Source organism: Hippocampus comes, unplaced genomic scaffold (assembly GCF_001891065.2).
Source record: "Hippocampus comes isolate QL1 unplaced genomic scaffold, H_comes_QL1_v1.1 scaffold79, whole genome shotgun sequence".
Classification (NCBI taxonomy): domain Eukaryota; kingdom Metazoa; phylum Chordata; class Actinopteri; order Syngnathiformes; family Syngnathidae; genus Hippocampus; species Hippocampus comes.
In genome coordinates, this window is record NW_017805702.1 from 6079 (window position 1) to 23578 (window position 17500).

At 42.9% G+C, this 17500-nt stretch overlaps 1 protein-coding gene across 2 annotated transcripts in view; it reads left to right on the forward strand.

Moving 5' to 3' along the window:
* Positions 1-3294: 3294 nt before the first annotated feature.
* The window catches only part of LOC109523552 (uncharacterized protein C1orf21 homolog), a 15248-nt gene continuing 1042 nt past the window's right edge, over positions 3295-17500 (forward strand). Inside the window, exons 1-5 of one of the 2 annotated variants that reach the window (XM_019882762.1) lie at positions 3295-3406; positions 7941-8073; positions 14685-14770; positions 16191-16255; positions 16710-16770. In XM_019882762.1, the coding sequence (XP_019738321.1) occupies positions 7983-8073; positions 14685-14770; positions 16191-16255; positions 16710-16770 (303 nt within the window). In that variant the 5' untranslated portion in view covers positions 3295-3406; positions 7941-7982. Of the gene's footprint in view, positions 3407-3455; positions 3542-7940; positions 8074-14684; positions 14771-16190; positions 16256-16709; positions 16771-17500 lie in introns of those variants that run through there. The other variant, XM_019882763.1, reaches the window with a different exon arrangement.

A 17500-nucleotide genomic window follows, 5' to 3' on the forward strand; every position in this document is an offset into this window, starting at 1 on the left:
TCAATTAATATTAACGGCTGGCTGCTTTCTCTTCATTTTGTTTTTTTCGGAGTTGCAGCCCGGAAGCTGCAGTCGTTGCAATTCAAACGAATCGGGGAGAGAAAAGCGCAAACACGCATGACCTTGTGCCGATCAGCCAAATCCAGAGTTCAAAGTAATCAACACAAAAATTCTCATAAATATTCGATGCATGCTTACAAAGAAAAGACAGGAGGTTTTTTTTTTCCGTTGTTTTTCAACTTTCTCCGTTCTCAAGGGGAAAAAAAATGCAAGAATTTTGTACAAAAATCTGCATTGCGGTTCGGCATTCACTTATTCATGGATTTTCGTTCCATTTTTTGCGGAAACCCTTGTTTCTTCCCATGTTTATTGTTTTTATTTTATTTTTTTTGACTCAGCACCTCACTTATTGGCTTTTTTTTTTTTCGCTGTCAATCTAAAAATTTTATTCTCAGCGGAGGAAAAAAATACTAGAGAGTTGAAAATTTAAAACAAAGTTCTAGGGATAGAGAATTTTGCCAGTGAGGGAGGGCCGGGGGTGTTCGAGGTAGACAGGAGCGCCTCTGTTTTCAAGCATGAAAAACTGCACGCTGATTGACAGCATGGGACTTGTTGCATAGCTGCGGCGTGTACTGCAGAAGATTGTCAAATTGTTGTACTCGCACACCAGCCGACTCTTGGCAGCGCGCCCGCGTTTTCACTACAAGCCCCTAAAAACCAGTTGAGCTGAAATGGACGCTTGACTGTACATGGACCTCGGTCGTCCATTGTGAAAGCCGCTCATTGAATTGTTTTGGTCATGTCATTATCGTGGATAAATACAGATTGTGAACGGCTCCAGATTACGGATGTGGCACATTTGCGTACCGTTATTATACTGCGTTTTCGTGAAGTGAAACTCTTGTATTAAGAGTTGGATTAAGTCCGGGAAGTCCCCTCGAAAGGCCCAGGTAACAATTACATGACCAGCCACTGTGTAAAGGACACAAAAAGACCGGAGCCGGACAGACGAGACGTCCACATATGGATTATTTTAAACATTCCGATTTAAGTTCAAGACATTTTGGAACCGTGAGTCGTTCTCAAAAATGGGGCCGATTCGCTTACAAAGCAAATGCAAGGGGCCCTAGTTGCATTCCCTGGAGTGCTCCGTTTAGCTAACCCTTTTTCACTGAGCGGTACAATTAAATTCATTTTGAAGTGGTAACCTCTGGCTTTTGTTAAAGGAGACATTTGGTGCCATTTTCCCACTTGAGTGCGACCTTCGGTCATTTCCTTGCATCTAAAATTGTGATTGAGATGCGTGATGCTGATGTCGAGGCATGATCTCTTTATTGTGATAAATATATAAATATCCGATTTCTCTGTCACGACTACCATACTTCTTTACTCCGCGTATTTGCACTAGAGCCCGACCGATTAATCAGGCAGCCGGTTAAATCAGCTGACATCTTTTTAAAAATCGTCCCTCAACGGGCACTCGACTTGCTTTGCTTGATATTTGCCACAGTAACTCGGGACTTTATTTTCTTTGTGGTTGACATTTTTTTCAGTGTGATACCACTCCATACTCGTATCGTTTCATATCAAGCGTCTACGGAACGATACCTCATAATTTGCTGTCAGGCCTTTTTGGCCGGATCCCATTTGGCTGTCTCGCTTTCGTTACTGTGACTGTTTGCTCGCTGTCACAGCAGAGGGGAGATGACACAATTAACGCAGTTTGTGACAAAGCTGTTTACCCCAGAGCGGGCCAGGTCGCCATGTCTGGGGTTGAAAATGATTCGTCAGTGCACATGGTTGTTATGACGGAGGCATCTTCGCCATGAATCGAGCGCCTTGTTGTTCTTACGCAAGGCATCATCCGCTGTCAGCAGTTGTGCTCTTCAAGCCTGCAGCGCTGTGGTGTATTTGTCTTGCATTGTGCTCGCTTCGAGAAATAAAAAAAACTAATAAAATTGCCATTCGTTACTTGTGTTTCGATGATTTCGTGCCCCAAAAAGAACTGCGGCTATAAAAATCAAGCAGGTGAATATCGGAATAAAATCAAAATATGACAAAAGTTGAAGAAAACATTTCTGAAAGTTTTTTTTTTTTTTGCCACAAGAATGGTGGAATGTAAAAAAAGGAAAGGGTAGTTATATTGTGAAAAAAAAGTTCTCTGAGAAGTTCTAAACATAGATAACTATGTGACACAGAGAAACCATATATACGTTTTTTACAAATATTTTTACCCCTCCCACACTCTTGAAACACATTTCAACTTTTAAAAGTATCGCTTTGTGCCTTTCTTCGCTCTCGCTGTCGAGAAATCGTCGCTTTTATAATAACATCGCTTTGAAGAAATCGAAATGTCTTTTTTTCTTTAGGTCACGTTAACAATGGATGAGACAAAAAAAAAAAAATTGTACAGTGTAACAGTCCAAAGAAATCTCATTTTTTGCCTAGTCAACAAGCTTAATTTATTATCTCACACAATTGATGAATAATCATGCCCAAAGATGTACATTATAAAATGAACACACAGCCGTCACTTTCCGTAGGCATAAAAAGCAGGATGAAGAGAGGGTGTGACATTGAATAATCTCGAGCAAAAAATACGATGAGCTCAAAGGCCTTCCTGTTTTCATTCTTCTTTCAAACGTATGCTTCCAAACTAAATAGTGTGCTACCATCTACTGATCACTAATGGAATTACACCCAAAATAAATGCATGTCGCAAAATGGCAGGAAAGCAAAGGCGGAACCCGCCATCAATGGAGATTTACCGTATACTGTAAAAAATACCTCAAAAACGATAAGAGTGACGGAAAAGATGAACTGTGATATACTGTACCGGGGTTCACACTGTAATTAAAAAAAAAGAAGCATTTTCTCAATTGTTTTTCTGTCATTTTAGTGCTTATAACCCCAAAACCAAAAAGCCATCATGAAAGGCGTCACTTCTCCATTCAGGAGTCGGAATATTGAAGTGAGAAAGGTGAAGGCGTGAGCAAGTGTTGAAAAAAGGGCGCCTTCCCCCTCACGCTTCCTGCTCGTGTTCCTCTTGTCGTTCGCGTGGGCCCAGCCCGTTTTTCAGGCTCGGTGGCCGCTCGCCTTGGGCGTCTGCGGAACCTTTGGGGCTCGCGCGCTGCTCCTGTTTACCTCCCCACGCTACCATGCCCGTCTCTCTCGAGTTCCTCCTTCTACAAACTGTCTTTAAAAGGAGGCCTGTTCACACCAGCCACACAAAGTCACCACCCAAAGTCCACGTAGGCAGGATGAGGAGGGCAAAGCCCGAGGGCTTGGTTAGCTGCGTCGTTGTAAAAAATGACTTTTGGGCCGAGGGTGTGTTTTTGTTGTCGTTTAAAAGTTCACTCGATGACTCCCGGTCTGGCAACCTGCTTGATGACATCACGACTAATGAGTAAGGCTTCAACCCTGCAGAGTATGATTAGAGGGAACATCTGGAGTTGCATTTAATGTTAGCATGGGGATTATGTTAGAGCAGCGTGTGTGACACAGACGGAGGTGGCGAAAGTCCTCGCACTCTGTACGAGCAGTAAGTACATTTCTCAAACGTGATGGCCAGTCATGATGGCATGCCATTATGAATGCGCTTAGTCACAAATGGGAACCGAGAACGGATATTTAGCTTCGGCAGAATAGCAATGCTAAGCTAACATTAGCACCGGGAAACAAGCGGGCATCAGCCACGGCCGCTACATTGCTAGCATGACTAATGCGCGGCTGGTATGTGTTGCCGCAGCTTAGAAGCGTTGTGAACAAACAAAATATGCTAAATTAGATAACAGTTAAGAAAAAAAAAATACACCTGACGGTTGTGATTTTTAAAATAGTCGTGGAATTTTTGCCTTTTTTTTTTTTTTTTTTTTGGAAGCTAGCGCAAGATTAAACACATTCTCACCACAAGGCACTCTGTTCTCGGAGCTGAAGACATTAAAAAAAAATCTTAAATAAGACCACGACTGGGCAATATACTTTACTTCTTCTCCACATAAATCTGTTACGTCATCCTTGTTAATGCTGGCTGTTGGTGCGGTGTAGTTTGGATCTTATTTATTCATTTTTTTTCATTTACTAATGAGGTGAAGCGGCGTGTACAGCTGCGTTCATGTTAGCCAAGATGGCGACGTGCACGGTTGCTCCATCTCCGTCTCTCAAACGTTGGGGCAAACAATTTTCTCAGATGCACTGCGTCCTGTCAAAGGGCTTCTCAGAAGAGTGCAAGCTGCATATTTTCCTACACTTTGGCTTCCTGTAGGTGGAATAACTACGTGTCCTAAAGATTTTTTTCCCCTTATGTGGTGTTATTTTTGTATTCGCCCCCCCCCCCCCTCATTAATGGCTTCTAGGTAAATGACCACATGACCTCCAAGGACAGAAGTCATACCATTAGGACGGAGAGTGTGTACTCTGTCATTAAATGTTGTTTTCAAGCTATTTAGTTGTTTGCGATCAAAATCCCACATTGAGTGAGTGCGCAGACGCTTTTAATGTCGCCAATTCTAGGACTCAGTACTCCCTTGACTAAAACTTCCTTGGTATTCCTCTTTTTGGTTTTTGAACGACATGACTTGATAAGTCTTGCCTGATGACATTGATTTGAAAATCAGAATCTTTGAGCAAGTGTGGCATTTCTTTTGGTTGTCGAACGAAATGATGTTTAGGAGTGCCTAACCACCCTAACCTGCCTAACCTCATTAAAGAAATGTCATGGCAGGACTCCGCAGACAATTTTGGATTCAGTTTTTTTTTTTTTCTTTTTTTTTTTTTTTTAATATGATCAGAATAAACATACACGGTCTGCAGCCAAAAGGTAATTACAACAGCTGTGACATCTAACCTCATCAGTCAGTCACCTTACACAACTCCCAAAGCCAGGTAGGGAAGCGACGTTAACTTCCCAGTTTATTTAAGCGATAGCTGCTCAGACATCAACAAAGCTTCATGTCGGTTATCCGTTTAATTTACATGACTTGGAAATAGACGACATGGACACTGGGTTGGACCCATGAACAAAACTCTCAGTGTGACTGTACAGCTAACTAATGCACTTCCAGATATTGTCTGCAAAGTGGCTTATGTGCAAATATGTGTTGTGACCGAGCAAGATTACACGATTGTTTTCTGGCTTATGATGACTGGACTCCACTTGCTTCTGACTTGGCATGATTTTTGGCCACAGTAACTGGAGATTTATTTACATTTGAAACTTCTCCCACCCCTGCGTCGGCCTGTTGCTCCGCCCCACACATAACCCGAATTAGAGCGGCCTGGCTCGCAGATTCATGCAGCCTAGCATTATCCCGCGCTCACAACAAAAGCACTGGGGCCCGCCGACGCTCTATTTTTAGCGCGCCGCTACTCACAAATTGACGTTTCAATACTCGCAAATGAGAGGCCTTCAATCGTGAGCCGCCTCAACCTTGTGAAGCTTTCTGCTTTCTGCTTCTGCGTTTTTTTCCCCTCCCAATAAGACAGGCGGGGGGGGGGGGGCTCTTTAACTCGATGGACTTTTGCACTCTGACTTTATGAGACATATGATGACAGTGGTGGGAAGTAAACAAGTATCGTACACATACTTTATGACAGTACTTTTAAACTCTAAATTTTAGAGATTACTTTCAGATGCCTTCTTCAGCGTTTATTTTTCTGATGCTTTTTTTATGTAAATTTTTTTTTTTACCCCAAATATTTGTGCTTTCTCTTCCTGACAAATTCGTGATGTTTTTGTTTATAATATAATTTCTTTAATGAAAGTCTGCTAACTTAATGCTGCCTTGTAATGTGATAATTAGCTTAGATGCTACATCTCTTCCAGTAGATTTAAGTGCTGCTAACGCGGTACTCCGATAAATATGCACAACTCTAAATTTGGACTTACTGTGTAGTTTAATGGTCATACAGCGGGGACATGAAAATGACAAACCACAATATATGATTATGAGAACCCCTGGAGTTGTGGTTCAAGGTGTACCACAGGGAAGGCCTGCGCCACTCTGATAAATCTCAAGTTCTCTCTCGCGTGCCAGCTCAGCGCAAAGACAGATTCTTCCACAGATGTCTTCATCTTGTGCCGTTGAAGTGAGGTGTTTGCGGTCCTCCAGAGAGCGGCGGCTGGCCCGTTGATTCGTCATTAGCTGACTCTTGCCAAGTGTGAAAAGCCGCTTGTTGGGTGCTGGCTATGTTAGCTAGCAGGATGATGCAAAAACCTCGCAAGAATTCAGAAGAAGAAGAAGAAGAAGAAGCATCTTAGGAGTTAAGAGTGGTTAAAATTAGGTTTAGGATCAGGATTATTACATTTATTTTGTGTGGTACTTTGTTTAAAAAGTTAGAGAACCGTTGGCTTGGTAAGTTTAAGGGCTAGCATGAGGTTAGGATTAGTGTAGGGGTAATTTGTTAGTTTTTTAAGGGTTGGTTGATACAGTTTTTGGTTTGTTTATGGGGTTAGCGGTTAGGGTTAATTTTGTGTTAGGTACAGTATGTGGTTGGGTTAGGTTAGTTCAGTGCTTTGGTTGGGGTTAAGAATAGCTTAGGGGTTAGGTGTTAGCCTTCGTTCAGTCGTTAGTGTTAATTTATGAAGACCCCTGGTTTCGGGATTACCTGTTGTAGTTCATTTTGCTACGACCTAACTACCACTACGAGGATTATTTCGGTACTAGGTTTTGTGTGTCTCTTGAAACGTGTCGTGTAAATCCAGCCAAGGACACCAATGATTCTGAAGCAGGTTTGATTCAGCTGAAACAACACAACAGTGTGCCAGATGACGATGGTTTAGTGTCCTATTGTACCCTAACACAAAGATCCCGTCCCCACACCCTGCACACACCTGCTGCTACCTGCCACGTCTACACAAACGGAGAGTGGTTGCCTGTCTCAAACCCACACACACACTGTTCTCGTATTCACTTCAAACTCTAAAGCAGGTGTGCCAGAGAGTTCTTTTGATAACCGCGCTTGTTTTTCCCCTTTCAACATATCCCATCGTACTTTGCACCCATCTGTAACGCTGAGACGGGCAATCGTCTGTGTGTGAATTTTTGTATGTTTGGAAAATTTGGGCCCGTCACGAACATCATACAAAATTTGCTGGGGTGGTACGAAGTCACATAGTTTTCAAAGCGTTCAAATATGACATGGGAAAATATGCAATTTGGCTAATAATATGTGGAAGTCATAAATCAAGGTACCGTTGATCCGCGCTTTTCATGGGGGAAGGGACCGGGCTGGCCTGCGAATAGTGAAAGTATGTGTACTACAGACGCCCTTTGAAATGCAATAGGGGGAAAAAATGTTAGTGTTTTGTAATCCGGAAAATTGTTTTTAAAAATGTGTTGAAGAGTCGATATGTTTTCATGAAAAAATGGGGGAAATGGAAGAATCCCCCCCACCCCTCACCATATATTAATTAAAAAAAAAAAGTAAAGTATTTGTGAATATTGTGGCGAACGGCAAATATTCAGTGGCCCGCCCACCGTACGATTGCAAAGATCTGCAGACTCGTGTCAATTAGTGGAGCCCACATTTCAAAACAAACATGGTGAAGCAGCGTTTAGCTCTTATGCTGCACGCCAACAGAAGTGAAAATCAGACCAGAGTGTAAATGGTTTTAAATCCCGGTTATTTGTGTCTTCACTTTTAAATGTTTTTCAAGTCTTCAGTTAAATGTTGTCAATGTATTTTCTTTTCGCAATTTTGGCAAGATCTATACATATTTTTTTCTCTTCTTTGCTTTTGAATGTCGTTGGCTGTTTTGTTTGTAAATGCTTTTAGGTTTTGTGTCTTTGCTGGTTGTGAAGCACATTGAGTTACCTGGTGTTTTACATGCTAAATAACAACGGCTCTCTTACCTTGCCTTGCTGTACTCCGCTCTACGAGTCAAGCTGTGGAATGAGCGCGGCACAATTTCCCCAAACGTGTCTTTGCGGTCCCTGCAGGTGAGAGTGCGATGAGGAGAGCGTTCCCAGCGTGAGGAGGCCATGGGCTGCACCTCGGCCAAGCAGGTGTCGGCCGTGCCCAACGATGACGAGGGCCGTGGCAAGGCCTACAGCAACGGGGACCTCTTTGCCGGTCAGTTGCACCACGCTCCCGCTCCCACGCGCCCACTCCCACTCTTACTTTCACATTCTTCTATCTCACACACAGACACACATCCTCACACACTTGTCCGCTGATAAATTCTTGGTGACTCCATTTCCTGTCCTTAATCCCTCTGCGTTGACCCTCTGGGCCCGTGCGCCCGCTCTCTCACCATCCTCTTGCGATCATGGTTCCTAATCCTCTGGCCTCAAAGCAAGTATCCCCAAGTGTCATCCGCATTATTTTATGCGAGGTGTCCTGGGACGTGCCGACAGAGGAGGTTACCGGGCAGAAATTAATGGAGTGCTTTAGCGCCGGTTAATCCCCGGGCGCCATGCGAATATGCACCCATGGTCGGCGTGGGTTGTGTCATGGAATGGAAGCTGTTTTAATTTGGAATTTGAACTTTTTTTTTTTTTTGGCATAGATTTAAAAAAATATATATTACACTTAATATTTTGAGGTTTAAAAAAATATATATATTAATGAAAAAGTTCCATAGCGGTGAATTAACATTTGACTGCAAAAAAAACAAAAAAAAAAAAACAAATAAGTGATTTTACAAATGCCAAATTGCAAATATGCAGTGGGTTCTTTCTTACCAAACATATATTTATGGTTTGACTGTGAATATGAATAATGAAGCTCCTCAACTCACTTCCACAGTCCCTCCCGTCAGATGGCACCAAAACTACACGGCTCTTAATTATGAATGAGCACCCCAAAAAAAAAAAAAAGTGAACATGTTTTTTTTCCCGTGAGCAACAGAAGATGGGGTAAAAACAAACAATCCGGCGAAAATGCGAATAAGCCGGAAAGGTGTTCACTGGATTTGACTTAGAAATGAAAGAACTGAGGTGTCACTGGAATTTCCAAGATGTGTGCAATGATGAGAAAAGCAAAAGCGAAAGAGAGATGCTGATGATGAGGGATTAAGTGCTTCGGAATTGCGGGCAAATCTCCACTCTGGTGGCAATGCGGCAACCCCCGGAAGGTCCCTCACACCCCCTGGACGGCCTTTCCCACATCATCTCTGGAAGGAGACACGATGGGAGGATTCCTCCTTCACTTCTCCTTCCTGACCTCCTCTTCTTCTTCTTCCCATCCTCCCCGCAGCTCTCCCTCTCGCTCTCTCTTTTTATTTTGGGCTTTTCCGCCTTCATCTCCCACTGTTCTTCTTCTCTGGCACATCCTGTCACCTCCTTCGCCCCCATCGCACCCCGAACAAGGAATTCCGGGTAACGTTCCTGTTTGAGCAGATCAGCATCCGCGCGCTTGGGAGTGTGAGAACGTGTGGGTGAAAGTGTGTGTGCATGAGTATCGTGTATGTGTGTGTTTTATATAACTATTGTTTTAAGAATGAACTAATCCGTCAACTATTTTGTCAATGAGCCGATGAATTGTATTCAAAAAAAAAAAAAAGTTTTTCATTTTCATCCCTTTATTTAAATCCAGGAAATTATTTTCGGGGGCAGCGGTTAACTACGGTGGACACATTCATTTCTTGTTTGGGTCCGTAACATTTCAGAAAATGGGCGCCATTTTTAAAAAATGCTCGTCATTGTATTCCAAAGTAAAAACAAAATGTTTTATTTGTTGATTTGGGCCAAGATAAATAAGATATGCCACGCTATTCTTCCACTTTCGGGTTTACGCCTCTCCCCTGAGCCAACTGACAGACTTATTTTATGGAGCATTGTCATTATCCCCCCGCGCGCGCTAAATGGGGATTCATTGTATTAGTGTGCGTGCGTTTGTGTGTCTCTTTGTGCTTGTGTTTGTTACAGCTCGCCCGTCAACAGATTGCCAGTCAGGCCTTGCTCTCTCGAAACGCGTTTGTGTCCCAGATATTGTCTGATGCTGTCAGATTGTGGCCACTAAACCCCTGACGACCCTTTCCTCCTCCTCCTCCTCCTCATGCTGCCGCTTCTGCTCCTCCTCCCCTCGCTCTCGCACAATAACCGGAAAAGGCTGAGCTCCACGACCCAAACGCCACTTGAAAAACGGCCCCTCTCTCGACGCGGTGCAGTTTACCCGCTCCGTTGTTTTGAGGCGACGTATCGGCCGAGTGGCCCGGTGATCCGTCTTCTCTTCTGACGCCGGTCGTTTTTTGGTTTTTTTTTTTTGTTCATTATTGATATTATTATTATTATAGCGTGACGCCTTGACTTGTGAGTTTCATTTGTTCCGTGGCCGAGCTTGTAACTCGAGTCACGAAGAAAATCAATCCTAATTGCGGTTTTACAAAGTCATCATGAATCTGAATCTGAATCTGAATCTGAATAGGCCATTGGATGTGTGAGTCTTGAGGGGGCGTGGCCTCGTGAGTGACATCAGAAGGTGGAGCTCCTGATCTGTGTGTGAGCTGTGGTCGACCGCAGCTCCTTGCCATTTTGTGTGTTTCGTTCATGGAAGGGCATCAAGTGCATTGAGGAAGTTGGTCGAAGGTTACATCTTGACTGGGAGCGCAGTCTTGTATGTCGGGAAGGAGCAAAGTTTAGCCTGGGTCGTCATGGAGAGTTTTAAATTTTTATTGATTTATTTTTTGCATTTTTATTTGTTTTTGCCATTTATTTTCAAGGGTCGTGTTGTCTGCCAGGTGTGATCATAATTTTCAACTCCCATGTTGTTTGTTTTTATTTATTTATTTGTAATATTTCACGGTTTTGTTTGACCCCCAAATAGAATGTTCGTTTTTGTCGCTATTTTTTGTGAAATTCTGTTCCAGTTCAGTAAGTAAAGTAGAAGCTGCTCGGTTTGCTTTGGTGGGGCACAAACAAACGGGGACATAAATTGTGCACTTGAAGACAAAGTCAACTCAGTGGACTGCGCGTGAATGTTTAGTGCGTCCTCCTCGAACCGGCGACGAGACGAGACGTCATAAAGAAATGGGGGGGAGGGGTGGGGGGCTTCTCAAAATAGGTGCTCCCTTTTATCCTGCACTTTTCTTCGGTGTCACTCCTTCGCTCCTGCGTCGAGTCCCGTCTGGCGTTACCTTAAAAAAACCCCAAGTCGTCCTCCACTCCTCCTCACTCGTCACCCAGGAAGAATGGCCTCTCGGCTTCAAAGTATATCAAATATTTATAATATCAGTCCTGTTATTTGTTTGTTTTCACAATCATGTCCTGACTCTCCTGAGTTTTGAATTTTGGCAGCCCTGCACAACAAATGTTCTCCAAATTACATCACCACAGATCATCTTTTTTTTTTTTTTTTTTTTAAAAAAATCAATTTAGCATTGGTTCTGGACAAAAAAATGCAATTTGCTACGACTTTTTTTTTTTTTTTTTTTTTAAATCAAAGCTGTTATGTTGGGGTTTTTTTTGTTGGTTGATAAAACTATTGCTTTAGGTCCCAGGGATTACCTGCAAAAAAAAAAAAAAATCTCCAAAATTAGAAAGTTGCTCCTCAAATGAAGTCATTGATTCTCAAAACTGCTCTGTAAAGACAAAAACAAAAACGTCTCTCCTTGTGTGCGGTACACATTGTGTTTTACAACAATACTTAACAGTACAGCAATGCAATATCTTGACTGACACCCGACCTTTTTATGGATTAAAAAAAATGATCCATTACAAATCCACACAGGCTTTCACAATTCGCATTGCTAGAAATCTTGATGCTAAATGCGGTCACTTGTCTTTTTTTTTGTGACGGTCTGAGTCAGATTCTGAAGCATTGCGCTTTTTGCGGCAATTCTTTTCACCTTGCCTACTCATCTGCATCCTCCTCGGGCTGCCGACTATTAAATATGACATTTTATATAAAATGTGTCCCAGCTAATAGCTTTTAATTCCTCGCCGCGGCGACACACTCTTGCTTGTCGGCCGACGCCTGTGAAGTGTTATCACGCCCTGTGTGCGTGCACGCGTACGTGTGTTTCGGCATGCTGAGACACGAGACGCTTCGCTCCCACCGGTTTACATTCCTCGCACACAAACAGCAGCAAACAGCAACCCCCCCCCACACACACACCCCGACCCCCCAACTTCATCTTCTTTTTTCTTTTTCTGTCGTCAAATCTCGGGCCAGCTTTCCACTTCATTTCTTGCCGACTCCCACCAACATTTGACATTTGAGGTCGCCGCGGTGATGACGCACACACAAGGAATGGACAAGCATGACATGAAGCACACGCCAATGCATCCTCTCCACACACACACACACACACACACACACACACACACACACACACACACTTCGGGCGGGGCGAAGCAATCAGCTGGGTGCAAAGTTGCACAGATGGGACGGATAAACGCTACTGAGAACTCGCGGGGGCAAAAGCAACAGCGCGAAACTGATACAGTGGAGTGAACGTAAATCACATCCGGGATGGGGGGGGTAAATATGGAAGGGAGGGGTTGGGGTCACTGTCACACACTCTGACAAATGTATTCTCAACAGAGAGTGCTCTTCATTTTGTAGCATTTGGTTGGTCAAAGCAAGCCAAGTTCGACTCGCAAAACATACCTTTCGCAAATTGCGCATATAAATGCGTTTCATAATCAGTACCTCTGGACATCGTGGCCTTGACTTGTGAGTTTGTTTTATTTTATTCCATGAGCACGCTTGTACGTCAGGTCACTCGCGTTTCAAGTCGTCTTTCTCCACCGAAATGAATGGAAAGGACGTTTTTAGAGCATTTGTCGAGTTGTTTTTTTTTTTTTTTTACCACTTCATTTATTTGAGTTTTTATTAGTTTTAGTATTAGCGTCGTTTTTTTTTTTTTTTTTTTATATATATGGAGTCTTTGTTGAGAGCAACATTTAAAAAAAAAAATCCCACTGTATTATATAGTAAAGTAGACTACAATTCTGAAAAGACTGTTTTACCGACCAAAATAATAAAAACATTTAAAATGAACCCAGAAAAAGCTCATGGATTTTAGTTCACAAAGACGAAATTGGATATTTTTGCTCTATTTTTAGTTTCAGTTAGTTTTTGTTTTTAAAGCATTTTCGTTTATTCGTCTTTTTTTTTTTTTTTTTTTTTTTAGTTTTTTTTCAAAATGCTTTCGGCGCTACATAAATAAATAAAGATGCATTGAATTTTTTTTTTTTTTTCGTTCCAGAAAATGTTTTTTATTTGTAGTTATTTAGTTTTGGGTGACTATAATAACCTTACTTGACAGTATTGCACTGAATGAAATGACAATATACAGTAAAGCACTTGCAGCTTATCAATATCATGATGTCATTCTGCAGCGCATTCTGTTGAGTGTGTCTTAGCCACCAGGGTGCAGTATAATATTCAGTAAGGATAAATGAAGAAAATAAAAAGAACCTGCTCGGCATTCCACAATAATATTAGTCAAATTTCAAAGGAAACGGAATACATAATACATCTGAGTACTTGTACCGTCTTTCTACATGTGTTGCTACACCTTTAGATCACCGCGGCATGACTTAGATGCTAGATTCGTTAGCCTGTCAATTTCATTTTCCATTCAAGGTTAGCTTTAAGCTAGTGGGTTATTAGATCAGTCGCACCCAGCATGTTGAAGCTGGAGTCCATGCGCTCCCTCTGTCACTCATTAGGCCACACCCACCTTCACCTCAGATAAATCTATGCATTTTCATTGCTTTTATTCAGCTATTTTATTGATGTTATTCAGATGCAGTGCTCTTTCCCTTTCTCATAAATGCGTAACGAAAGACATCGGATCCCGTGAGAGTGAGTACGCAAAATGATCATGAGATGAGACGAGACGACTGAGCCACAACGGAACACATTTGTGACCGTTGACTGACAGTTGGGGTGATGCGGGGCACGGTTACCACGGCGACCGACGGCGCAACACCAATAAGCGTCCGACAGTTTACAATCCGCGCGGCAGGTGAATCACTTTAAGTGCGGCAAGACGCTCCAAGCGGCGACGATCCGGCCCAAGTGTGCTGTGAGGCGTCGTATTATTTATGATTTTACCACACTCAGCGCCGCTGAGCTCATCTGCAGCGTCTAAAGCTGTTCAGGGACACATTCACTTTAATCTCCCATGGCAGGGCTCCTCCATTAAAAAAAAAAAAAAAGAGTTCAAGAGATCCGGTTGTGTTCAAGCTGAGGTTCGAAACAACCGAATGTAGTACCTGGATTGTTATTACGGAGATTTTTTTTTTGTCTTTGCTGTCCAACAAACGATTATTTTAATAACCGATTCATCTGTCGGTTATTTTGGGGATTAGACAAAGAGTTGGATTTTTCTCAAAAATATTAATTTTGTCCCTTTATTCAAAAACACGACAAAGTAAACTTCAATTCAATATGATTCATTTACTGATTTGGTTTGTCACGTGTTTTATTTTGAAAATTCACCACAGCGATAATCATCCAATTGAAAAAGGGATCGAAATTATACTTTGGGGGATTCATTATAAAGATATAGAGGGACATTCCAAACATTTTTGTGAAGTAATTTTTCTCCCTCTCATCCACTTTAAAACACATTTAACTTAATACATACTGCGTGCGAGTGCCTGGGCGTGAGCTGTGGCCGACAGCAGTTTTCACTGTTCTCCTGGCAGTCACTAAATTGCTGAAAAGTGCATTGGCAACAAGTCATTTCACAACCTTGCTAATTGTGACTCTTTCTCTTTTTCTCCCAGATGAATACAAGGCGAAGGGAGTGGAGGAGGTGAAGTACATGAGAGGCGAGGAAAACCGGGTCAATGTGCGCAACCAGGAGAACTTGGTGAGACGCGTATGCGCAAGATTCTGTTGTCAGTTTGCTTTTTTTTTTTTTTTTTTTTTTCTTTTCCAATTTGCTACACTTGGACACTGATGCTGTATTTTATTTATTTTAGTCCGCATTAATGATCTCACATTTTACAGTTAATTGATTCTCAGTAAAATAAGGAATATGTCTTCTTTGCTGCACCCCAACAATTTTTTTTTTTAATGCGAGACCATCACAAATCACATCACTTTAAAGAAGTGAAAAAAAAATTCTTACTCGCACCGTTTTCCAAATTAGGCATTGTGCTTGCTTCAAGCTGTGTGCTCATCGAAGAAAAGAGAATTACGTGTACATTTAACATCAACCAGCTCAACCAAACCCTATAAATCTGCTAGCTTCATGTTAGCATATGACAAAACGCCATAGACCGGCGAACGGAATCTACCATCTCTGCTGTCGTTGTCATATTTTCATACAACTGCTGCTTTCAGACAAACACACACAGCAGCCAAGCGTACAAACGGAGCTTACGGTGATACTCACAGGTCAATTCTCTCCGCTGGAGCTCAGTAGGGAACCTTTTCTGCCTATTGTTTGCCATTATTTCGTTTCAGTAGACATCAGTGCTGGCTGACACGTTGTGACACAATGTGAAATTTGCCTGTTTGATGAAGCACGATATAGTGGGGGAACGCTGCATTTCAAAGTTGAGTTGCATGCGCGCGTGTGTGCGTGCGTGCGTGCGTGTGGTAGCAAATCAGGTAGGTCTGCCTCCTGTCCCGCTCGGCTAATAAACATGAACATAATGTAAGTCATTCATCAGAAGCGGCCACCTGTTTTATGTCAATGCGCCGACACTCCGTTTAACGTGAGCTGCTTCTCCTTCGGTCCGTGTAGGACACGATTCCAAGCAGAGGTTCGATGGTAAAATGGAGGTCAAGACGGGTTTCATTGGGTTTTCGCCGTAAGCAGGCAAGTCACGCTTTAGGTATTCGCACCTTCAGTCCGTGGCCGCGTTGTGCCGCGACACGCGAAATTCAGGAGTGAGTATTGTCGTAGGCCCTGTTTGCATGTGGGGTTCTTCTGCCGCGTGTCTTACCTTAGCGGTTACTTGAAGGTATATTTCATCGTAGCGTTAAGCTAGCGGAATGTTCGTCAGATGATCGTTTAGTTTGAACACTTTTTACGTCGATAATGATTCATCGTCTTTTCTGTTTCATGTGCCAGTTTTAACGAAAACTTCAACTAGCACTAATTAGCAGCTTGAAGCAAGCACGCATTGCCTCTACGGTACGTTAGGCCTCCGTCTCCTCTCCTCACCAAATAAGTACGTGAATCTACCGGCTGCTTTTTTTTAATCAACGTAAAAAGCGCTGAGGAGTCATCATCATGACAAATGTTGTGTCTATGTGTGTGTGCGCGCATGCGTTTCCAGGAGAGAAGTAACACGCCGCAAAGTGGCAAGTTCCAGAAAGAGATGGCGGCAAATATTAAGTCAAAGTAAGTGGCCCAAAAGTTCCTCATTCTGCATCGGTGCTGTTTTACACCCAACCGTGATACCGGGGAAGTTTTCCTTTTCTACACAACAAAAAAAAGTCATCCATCCTATTCATTAAAGAGATTCCAGACAAGGGCTACATGGAAAAACTTTGTTTTGCTAGTGCTAGCTGTCATATAGTAGCGTTACGTCCATCCAATGCTGTGCCCGCTCACTGAAGTCTACGCCGATATTTTTACGAGACAGATATTCGAATTCCTTCCGGGCCGAGCCGTTCTCACACTGTACTAAGGAATCGCGTGTGTGTGTGCGTAGAGGGAAGCGGGCGGGGAGGGGGTTAGGGGGGGGCGAGGGGGTTGGTTGGAATGGAAAATTCTCATGATGTATTTGTTGCCGCCGCCTCCTCCTCCTCCTCTTCTTCGTCCTCATCCTCCCAACTTCCTCTCGTTCGTTCAGCATTCACACGTCAGAGAGCCAGCAGGAATTCTTCCGGATGCTGGATGAGAAGATTGAGAAGGTGAGGGGCGGGGAGGGGGGGAGCGCATGCGTTTGTTTGTTTGTCTCGTCGAGGAAGCGGCGGGAGGGCAAGAGGTGGCCTGTTCATCTCTGAGGGGGGGGGAAATGTTACGGAAAAAAGTGACTTTTTGCCAGCAGTTTGTGTTCGAAAAGTGAAGATACAAATTCAGTGGTAGGTTAGTCTGTGATGAATGGATAAATAGATGAATGGATGGATGCCATGGAAATGCCATTTATCAGTTCCACCGTTCCCCTAAAAAGAATTTGAATGGTGAAAATAGCACTCTTGATAAAAACAGACAGTGATGACATCATTAGATCGAATTAAAAAGAGTTACAGGTTTTATCACACAGCTTCAATAGAATATCCTTATTTATTTATTTATTTTTTTGGGTGTGCCTGCTTTGGCCACCAGGAGGCAGTGTATGACAGGCAGCTGGATATACTGTTCATTGAGACATCTCAACTCTTCTCTGCTCATCAGTATGGCAATGGTATTTGTCGCTCGTCGCAGCGGATAAAGAATTTGTGACTGTGAGTACGTTGATATTATTCGCTCACCAGTCGCTGCGCCATTTGCGTGCAGTCCGTCGCTTAAAGGGTTGGAGCGCCGCAGCATACAGGAGATGCTATTTGGCGTTAGAGTTTAGGTAGAGGACAGAGAAGTGTTGCTGTCTTTGTTTTATGTTTAGTTTGACAGTAAACTTCAATTAGGGCTGGCATATCGTAA